Source organism: Natator depressus, chromosome 6 (assembly GCF_965152275.1).
Source record: "Natator depressus isolate rNatDep1 chromosome 6, rNatDep2.hap1, whole genome shotgun sequence".
Taxonomy (NCBI): domain Eukaryota; kingdom Metazoa; phylum Chordata; order Testudines; family Cheloniidae; genus Natator; species Natator depressus.
Window position 1 is genome coordinate 65,464,533 of NC_134239.1, and position 9,567 is coordinate 65,474,099.

At 44.7% G+C, this 9,567-nt stretch overlaps 1 protein-coding gene across 2 annotated transcripts in view; it reads right to left on the bottom strand.

Annotated features, from left to right (window-relative positions):
- MAP3K9 (mitogen-activated protein kinase kinase kinase 9) overlaps nucleotides 1–9,186 on the bottom strand; it is a 77,856-nt gene extending 68,670 nt beyond the window's left edge. For both annotated transcript variants that reach the window (XM_074955579.1, XM_074955578.1), the window contains exons 1-2: nucleotides 8,623–9,186; nucleotides 1,558–1,971 (exon numbers count right to left, since the gene is read on the bottom strand). In XM_074955579.1, the coding sequence (XP_074811680.1) occupies nucleotides 1,558–1,971; nucleotides 8,623–8,974 (766 nt within the window). In that variant the 5' untranslated portion in view covers nucleotides 8,975–9,186. The remainder of the gene's footprint in view (nucleotides 1–1,557; nucleotides 1,972–8,622) is intronic.
- Between the last annotated feature and the right edge of the window lie 381 nt (nucleotides 9,187–9,567).

Genomic DNA, 9,567 nt, shown 5'->3' on the forward strand with positions numbered 1-9,567 from the left:
CTGACTTCATCTGCAGTGGAGCAGGCACCACCAATTTACTTTGTCAACATTTACTGTTGCTCTTCACAGAACAGATGGTACGGATAAGCTATAACATTTTGCTTCTCTATCCCTCTCTGATGTTGACCAAAACTCTGTGCTTTGCTGAGGCACCTAACTTATCATGCAGCTTGCAATGCTCTACATTTTTAAGACTCAATGAATTCAAAATGAAATGTACAGACAAAAGGAGTTTTAAAAATAAGTTTTATGGTACCTTTCACTGAATAATTCAAAATGTTCTGAGAGTGTTAATGAATGAAGTCTCACAGCCTCCTTATGAAATAGGCAAATAAATGTTTTCTTACAGATGGAGAAAACAGGCACAACAATTCACGAATAGGTCAGCGTCAGAGCTAGGACCTACTCTGGTCAACTCTTCACTTCAGCGCATTTACTAATATGCCTTTAACACATCCACAAACACAGAAGGGAAATGAAAATGTTTAGGATTCTGGGAAAAACTCTCCTATGAAGACATTTAAAAACCGGGATTATTTACTTTAGAAAAGAGATGAATAAAAGGAGCAATGACAGCAGCATGTAAGAATTAATGTTATAGAGAAAGTTGGTGGAGAACTTCTGTGCTCCCTGTCTTGAAACACAAGACCAGAGGGACATTCAATTGATTAAAAATGTAACAAAGACTAAACACTTTTTCCATACAAATCATAACTCAACTATGAAATTTATAGCCACAGAATTTCCCTGAGGTCAAAAACTTAAGATTCAAAAAGGGATTGAACATTTACAGGGATGAGGACATCTAAAGTTATAACAGTTAATGCTAACAAATTTGAAAGCAACATTATGCTTCAGATCTTAATCCCAATCTCTAATTATAAGGGATTAGGGGGAGACCCAATAATGAGAGTAGATCATTCCACATCTGCCAAATGTAAGGTTTCTTGTACTTTTTTTCTGCAGCATCTGGTACTGGCCACTGTTAGAAACAGCAAACTCAACCACATCTGGACCACTGGCCTGATCCAGTATGGCAATTCCTATGTTCCTAATATTGAGTATTACTTACATTTACCTCAGGTTTAACGAGGCTCATTATCCTACCAAAGGATAATGCAAATTTGCATTTTAAGTTCAGTGGTACTTTCCTACATACTGATATATGTTGAAGTGACTCAATTCAACTTCTCTTGAGATCTCAGGAGTATTGGTTGTTTGTAAATAAGTATGTATATTAGCTCACTGTACAAATATGCTTCCTATTGGGGAAATATTGTCCTTTACTGCATGCAAGCAACTTGGTTACCTCTGCAAAGTACACGACTGACACTGTGAAATTAACACTTGCTCTAACTCTTTGTTTATAAGATGCTTACCACCATGTTGCTGAGAACTTAGCTTCCTTGCAACACTCAGTTTTCTTACCTCCAATGGATTGCATTAGAAGATACAGTGGTTCACAACACAGGATTTAAATTAGCAATATTCCTCCTTCTTTACCACTCCCTTTCAAAATCCAGTCCCAACCCCGGCCACATAACGCATAGTACTTACTGTTGCTGGACTTGAGGTCACGGTGGATAATAGGAACAATCGCTTCATCATGCAGGTAATTCATTCCCCTGACAATCTGGACAGCCCAGTTGACTAGTATGTCTGGGGGGATCCTTTTACCTGACAGCACCCTATTTAGCGACCCACCACGGGCAAACTCCATGATCAGGCAGAGGGTAGGTTCCTTCAGACACACTCCCCTAAGGGCAATGATGTTGGGATGCTTTAACATAGCAAAGAGCTTGGCCTCTTGGCGGACATTCTCAATGGTCTGGCTGATATCCTCATCAGGGTCATAACGAGCTGCCTTGACAGCAACTTCGTCTCCTTCCCAAACAGCTCGATAGACTTTTCCAAAGCCTCCTATGCCAATGATTTCCTCCAGAGACAGCTCTGAGAAGTCAATCTCCAGTACTATGGAGAGAGAAAAATAAATGTTAAACTGTTCTTAAGAATTACCCAACCACTAGTTCATACGTGGAAAAGTCTGTGATGCCCAATGCCATCCTTACAAAATAAGTCAACCTCTAATAGAAGCCATAAGTGAACTACTTACTAGACTCCCCCTTAAACAGTAGGAATGAAAAAGATAGCTCTGTGCCTCTCTACTGTGATCTGAGAGAGCTTCTGGGGGCGGGCAAATTTTTATAAATACTTTGTAAAACCCATGGTGAAAATTACTCCTGGGGGAATTCTGCATTGCTGCACATGTGCAGAATTCATGTCCCCCTGCAGATTTCTTTGCTTCCCTGCCAAAAAAACAAAAAACAAAAAAAACTTTCTGATGGGGAAGCAAAGGGAAGCCACAAAAGCAGTCACGCGACCCCCCCCCCCCCCGCCTCAGCAGTATGTTTTGGGTGCCCAGGGCAGCCAGCAGAGACTTAAATCACTGTGGGGAAGGGGCCAGGACTGGGGAAGACCAAACTGGTGGCTCCTACCCTGCGACAGGCTCAGCTGCTAGTCCTGGCTGGGCTGGGGAAGACAGGACTTCCTCTTCCCCTGCACAGCATCCGGGGCTGGATCAGACCCACCCCCAGATTTTTCCCCAGGCTGCAGGAAGCTCTGCAAACTACCCCTGCCCCGCTTCCTGCACACATCACTCCTCAGCTGCAGGGGGAGGGATCACTGTATGGGGAACTGCTCCCCCATCCGTTCAACCCCCATGCATCCAGACCCCCTCATACCCACTGAGCCACCCCCCACTGCACTCTGAACCTTGACCCCCCCAATGAACCCCTCTGCACCCAGACCACCAAGCCACCTGCAACCCGATCCCCACCAAGCCCCACTCCCCCAGCAACCCCCCAGTAAATCCCCATACCCCCCTGCTGAGCTCTATCCCCCCCACACCCCGCTGAGTCCCATTACAGTTGCACCCAGAACCACCCAACAAGCCCCTGTGCATCCAGATCCTCCCTGCACTCGGATCCCCCACTGAGCCGCCCACACCCAGATTGCCCCACACAGAAACCTCTCAACTCACATCTGGATCCCGCCCACACTAAGCCCTTCCATACTTGGATCCTGCTGGGCTGAGCCTGCCTGCCCACACCTGGTGCACCTGGCATGGAGGGGCAAGGCCCTGGGGTGTTTCTGGGGCAGGTCCAGTACTTGCGCTGTGTCAGGGTTGGGTGCAGCCTCACCACTGAGTCCATGTCCCAGGGCGCGATTTGCAGAGTGATCTCCCACCTCTGTGCAGCCAGTGGCCTGTGCTCCCCAATGCCATGCTGGAGCCTCCACATTTATTTGACAAATTAAATTTGCAGAATTTTAAGATATCGTGTGCAGAATTTTTAATTTTTTGGCGCAGAATGCCCTCAGGAGTACAAAATGTTCTTCATCCACACATAAGTTCATTGAACTTTATCTTCAGGCTGTGTGTTTAGTTTGTGATACACCTTTATTAAAACATCCACAGTTTCGCACAAATAAATGCTGTTAAAATACTATTTTTTTTATTTCCTGACCCCATCACATGATGTGTCAGGATTACACTCTATTCACATAGTAGCCACTGCTACAGACTTAGTCAAAAACAAACAAAAATTGCATTTGCTCCTTCTGTGTCTATGCTTATTCAACTGCTACAAAACATGTTTTCACTACTGTTTGGCTGTATGGTCTGCAGGACTGTCTGCCCAACAGGTCAACAGAATTGTCAGCAGAGTTCTGATGTCACGACATTATCTGACAGACAACATAGCTGGATTTTCAGACTTCACACTGAGGTTGCAGAACTGATAATAAGAGAAGTCATCTTTAGACCAACACAATGTGTCTTTGATAAGGAAATATTTAATATGGAAAACCAGAGGGTCATCATTTTAAAGATTTATTTAAACACACCCAAACACAACACAACACAACAGAACCTTGAACTGTATATACTGGCTCATCGGACTGGTGATTGCACAAAATTAAGTTTGTTTGTAATTTTGGTTGACTTGTTTCTGACCAAGATCAAGAAAACATGGATTAGACACAAGCAAGACTGAGATGCTATAATTAGGCTTGGAAGGATTAGATTTTTAATCAGCGAATGTCAGTAAACATCAATTTCACCAAACACACAAAAATCCACAAGAAAGTAATTCCATCAATAATACTCAAACTTTACAGATAGGCAAAGTAAGAAAAATGCTGCTTGAGAATTTAGAGACTGATTTAAGGGTATCTGCTTCGTATATTTTCATGTGCTGTTGATAATGTGTTTTAATAATCATAAACTTAACTTTTTGAATCTCAACATTTCATTAAATAATGGTCTGACCCACACCCAAATTTCCCACAACTGAAAATTTAAACTGAAAAGAATGCTTTAAAAGATCAATATGCATCAAAATTGTTACTAAAAATCAAATTCTGCCAAGGCTAGCTATAAAGCTTCCTCACACAATAGCACCAGCGCAACAGAATTCTCACCTTCAACACCTCAACTATTTCATCTAGCATTACACTGCCTTCCTTCAGCACCAGGAGTTTTCAACCCATACAGCTTTCTTGACTCCTATGACTCTTTCAATACAAGAGGGAAAAGTCTTTTGTAGTCCAAAAGACCAAAAAAAAAAAAAAAAGAAAGAAAAAAGAAAGCCTAAAACAGGGGAGCCCAGGTTACACTTGTCAATCATTCTGAAGATCTATTTTTCTTCATGTAATCACCCTGTTGAACAGAGCTAGAAAGCTAACGGTATACAGCCTTTTTCTGCTACACAAGAAGACAGTGTCACTCCTACAGTAATGGCACTTTGGTGTTCTAACACTGGTTATCTACATGACTGCAGAAGTCACAGTACCAGTTTCTGACCAAAAATATTAGTGATATTTTAAATCAAGCCTTTCTAAGACAAGAGCAATAACTGACATGAGCCAATTATTTTGGCACTGAAAGCATCTAAGAGGCATTATTACAGTTGTGTTGAGGCCCTCCAGTGCAAGGACTAGCCCTGGTACCTCTTGCTAGAAGAAGATTCAAAACAGGAAACAGTGCCCCTCTTCTACTTCTTTAATCTTTCAGCTGAATTCCAGCAGTTGCATAGTTTCCCTATAGCCTGCTTCTAGAGAGAAAAAGGGAAGTTAAAATGTACTTTATGTGCAGATACACAACTACAAAACTAGCTTTATGGATCCAACAATTTACCCTCTGAAAATGCTTTAGAGAGGCTGTTGATCATAGGATTTTCCCATATGTACTTTAGCTAATAAGCTAAAAAGGTAGAGGAAAGGAGTGCAGAAAAGTGATGAATCAGTGCTGGCCTGATGTTAATTAGTTAGAGAAACTTGAGACATATAGCAAAATCTTTACACCCAGATTTGATATCAACCTACACACTCCAGTGAAAAGAGTCCAGTGACCCCAGGGGTGCTGAATGGACAGTTCCTCTAGCAATGCATCTTGTTTAGTTAATGGCTCAAAAGCTGGGGAAGGAACAGAAGTGGCTCTGGATGTAGTAATAAAATTCTTCCAGACGCTCTGCTCCATTACAAAAGCTTACCTTAAAAACTGACATACAAAGGAAACACAGAAAATGTAGAAGGCAGTGCTGGGAATGGAAGGAAGAAATGAGTTATTAAAAAGAAAGCCAAAGCATGACAGATTCTCCACAAGGAAGGGGAGAGACAGAACTGCCATGTTTGTATCTTGTAATTCCATCCTGATTTGCAAGTTATACTGTCATGCTGGAAACAGAATGTGGTTTTATGCCCAGTGATTATTTGAGTCTTTGTTCTTCCACACATAAGCTTGCGTTTCACAGCAAAACTTCGTTTGTAGTTAGAATAAGAAAGTACTTGTGAACTTAAAAGTTTGTTTTCGGTTTCATTTTCCATTTGTATGTTGCTTTCAGATAAATTGGGATAGCAACCTCACAATCTTCCTTCACCCACGGACAGTCTAATCAAGAAAATCTAAGGGAATAACTAGGAGTTTACCTTTGGAGAAATCAACAAAATAAAAGAATCATAGAATCACAGAACTGGAAGGGACCTCGAGAGGTCATCTAGTCCAGTCCCCTGCACTCAAAGCAGGACTAAGTATTATGACTGACTAGATTCTCATTCTTCATAAAGATAGTTACAAAAATCCACTGAGTGAGATGTATGAGTTGGTCTAATGTAGTGCAAGGATGTAGACATGCACAAAAAACTACTTGTGTTACAAATCCTCATTTTTCTTCACCTTGCTGGAAGTACTAACTCACTTTCTAATTTCAAATGTAATGTGTAAAAAGTAGTGTTCTCCTGAACTGTAAAAATTAAGAGAAAGAATATTTTAACAATACTTAAATCCCAAGACAGTAACATTACTAAGAATTAACAGAGAAATCAAATAAACTGAAGTTGATTAAAGGTATATGGATTCCTCAATCAAAAAACCGATAATAAGCTGCAGAGCCTGTAGATCACTGGTTCACACCCAAACTAAGTTGAACGTGAGCATAATTACCATTTCATCAATGATTATTTCACTTGCTAGCGAACAAGAATCCACAATACATATTGGCATTCACAGTCCTTCAGCACCCCTGCTGGCAGCCTCAAAAAAGAGGCCATGGATTAACAGAGCATGGAAACCTGACCTATCCTTTCACCTCTTGAGGTAATCCGTCCAAGTTAGGACTGAGGCACATTGGCTGAGTGGTGGAAGAGATATCCTGCTACTGCCCAAGTTATTCCACCTATCTGCATGAACAAAGTTGCCAGGACTTTCAGTCCAGCACCTTTCGCAAGCATTGAGGTAAAAACCCAATTCAACAGCAGCCACACACACAACAGATGGGTTTACAGCTTGATCAAATTCCATCACTTCTTAGTAGCAAGACACTAGGGCACACAAAACCCCTAATGCACAGAGGCAAATCCTATCAGCAGGAAGTGCAAAGAGGCCTTATACAGCAGAGGCACTACAGTTCTGCTGTACACGTGGAGCAGCAGGATTTGGGGCTGCTGGAAGGGGTGTACTCTACAGCAGCTCTCTGAGCACCAATGCACAGGGAATGGAACAGGGTTGGAGAATCCATTGCTATGTACATTTCCCCTGCACTCCCAATAAAAAGTTAGGGCCACAGGATCTTGGGCAGTCTCAGGGAAGCAGAAATGGCTCTGTGATGGAGGGATTCCTTTCCATGCCTCCCTCAGAGCTATCTAGCATACCACTAAATATTTGGGCTGTTCCCTGAATGGAAAGATTGGACCATACAACTGCTAAGCAGAGGAGGGCAGAATCATTGCTCCAACACTCAGCTTTAACCATCTGAACAGTGTCTGTTTCTTGGTGCTCATAAACCAGGATTCTCCCATAGGCAACATGATTTACTATTTAAACCCAGTTACATACTTTTGAGCATACAGGGAGCCAGAGAGAAAGACATTAAGTGACATTTCACTGATCTTCCTTGAAGGAGTTTACTGTCCTATATGAGCATTTTTGTATACTCTATCACTGCTTTAAACAAAATAAGCTTATTCAAAAAATAAAATCTTAATTTTGGGTTTGAATTCCCAGCATTAATGGAAAAAGATATTAACAGAGAAGACAGAAACATATTCTAGATGCAGACATTCTAGAATGTTTTGCTTTCCACAACTGTAGTTGGAATATATGGGATAAGTAGCAGCAGTACACTGACATGTCTAATTAAGAATTAACTGGTCTCTTTCCAAACAACCCTTCCCTAAGTGTATTGGGAGAAACACCAAACTACATAAACAATCTTGGGAGCTTTAACCCTGAAATTTTTATCATCATGCATGACCATACCATCTTGAAAACAGGTTAGTTTAGCAAAAAGTGATAGATATTCAGGTTAATGAAACAACAATGTGATGACCTACACCTATAATATAGGAGGTGTAGTCCTCTGGAAATTAGAGAAGGAAGTGGAAAAGGAAGAAATGTGTGTTAGGATAAGGAGAACAGTGACATTTGGTGGAACAGGATATGTAATGTACTAGTAAAGAAACTGAATTTTTTTTTACAGGGATCCCTGTACCTCTCAGACAGGACACGATGGACTGTATACAGTACTTCATCTGCATCAAATCCTTTCATGAGCTATTGCTAAGTAAGGATCCTAGAACCTTAACTTCTAGCTTGCAAGCTCCCTGCTGCAAGTGACAGGATAAATAGGACAAAAAAGCTGTGTCTGTGACCTCAAACCCTGTACCAGATTGACAGTGTGCCCCACTTGGCCTAGATAATTCCACACCAATACCAAAATCCATGGGGTGGGTGAGGAGTCAGTGTAGACACTTTAAGGACAAGGTCATTATAAACCATACACTTGAGCAGCAGGAGCCTGGCACTGCCTGACCAAGCAGCCCTACCGCGGCTGAGGAGCTGCCTCCCAACCCACCCCTTGCAGGCTCCTCAGCACAGAGGAAGCAACTCCTTGATGTCACTTACTGGCTAAAATTAAGAGACAAGAAATGGTGACAGGCTAGGCCGCCAATGGGCCGCCCCCACCCCTTTCCGCCCCAGTGCGACCGGACCCGGGCCCACCGATGGGGGTCTCCAGCCCCTCAATAATACCCATCCCGCCCCCCGCCAATGGCCCGCTGCTCCCTTACGGTGTATGGCCGGGGGCGGCGGGTAGTGGGGTCGCAGCTCCTGGGCGCCCCCCTGCCGGCGGCTGTGCGCGCTGCTGCTCACGTAGTTGCTGGGGAAGATGCCGACGCGTTGGTCGATCCGCCCCGTCCACCAGCCCTCGTCCCCAGACACGAGCGCGTCCCGGGACAGCACCTGCACCACGTCCCCCGGCCGCAGGCTCAACTCGTCGTCGCCGCACGCCTCGTACTCGAACACTGCGGTCCAGAGCGGCCCGCCCGGAGAGGGCTCCTCTCCGGGGCTGCTGCTGCTGCCGGCGCCGTCGGCCCCCGCCTCCGGCTGCGGACTGGTGCTGCGCGCTGTGAAGGGCTCCATGGAGCGGCTGCTCCATAGGGGGAGGCGCCCGCAGAAGCCGGGCGCCGCCGCGTCCACTGCTCATGCAGCCGGACCCAGGGGCGCCTCCAGGCAGCGCATCAGGTACGGGCGGCGGTCAGCGGGGGCTTCCTTAGCCCAGTCTAGGGACGGGCACGGGCAAGCGCCGGGCACTCCTGAGCCGCCGCCGCATCCCCCGCCTCTGCCTGCCGTGCATCCTCAGCCACCTGACTCTCCTCTCCCGCAGCTTCTGCTCGGGAGCGCGGGCCCTGCCCGCCTCTCCCAGATATCATCTCTATTGGCTGATGAGGTTGTCCATCAGGACCTCCCCTACCTGATTGAAGATACTCAGCCACGCCCCTCTCAGGGAAATCCCCACCCACCCGTTACTGATGTCTCGCGCTTACCAGCAGGGGACAGTTGGCCCCACGCCCCATCAGTGGTGGTTTTTCATTGGCCTGACGGCCTACGTCAGTTAAACCGCCAGAGCACCGCCCCTTCTGCCTCTTTGCGGTGGAGGAGTCTATTCTCTGTGTTACTCTTTTCATTGGCTCGGAGGATGTGGGCGTGTACCATGAAATTAAACGCTTCATTTG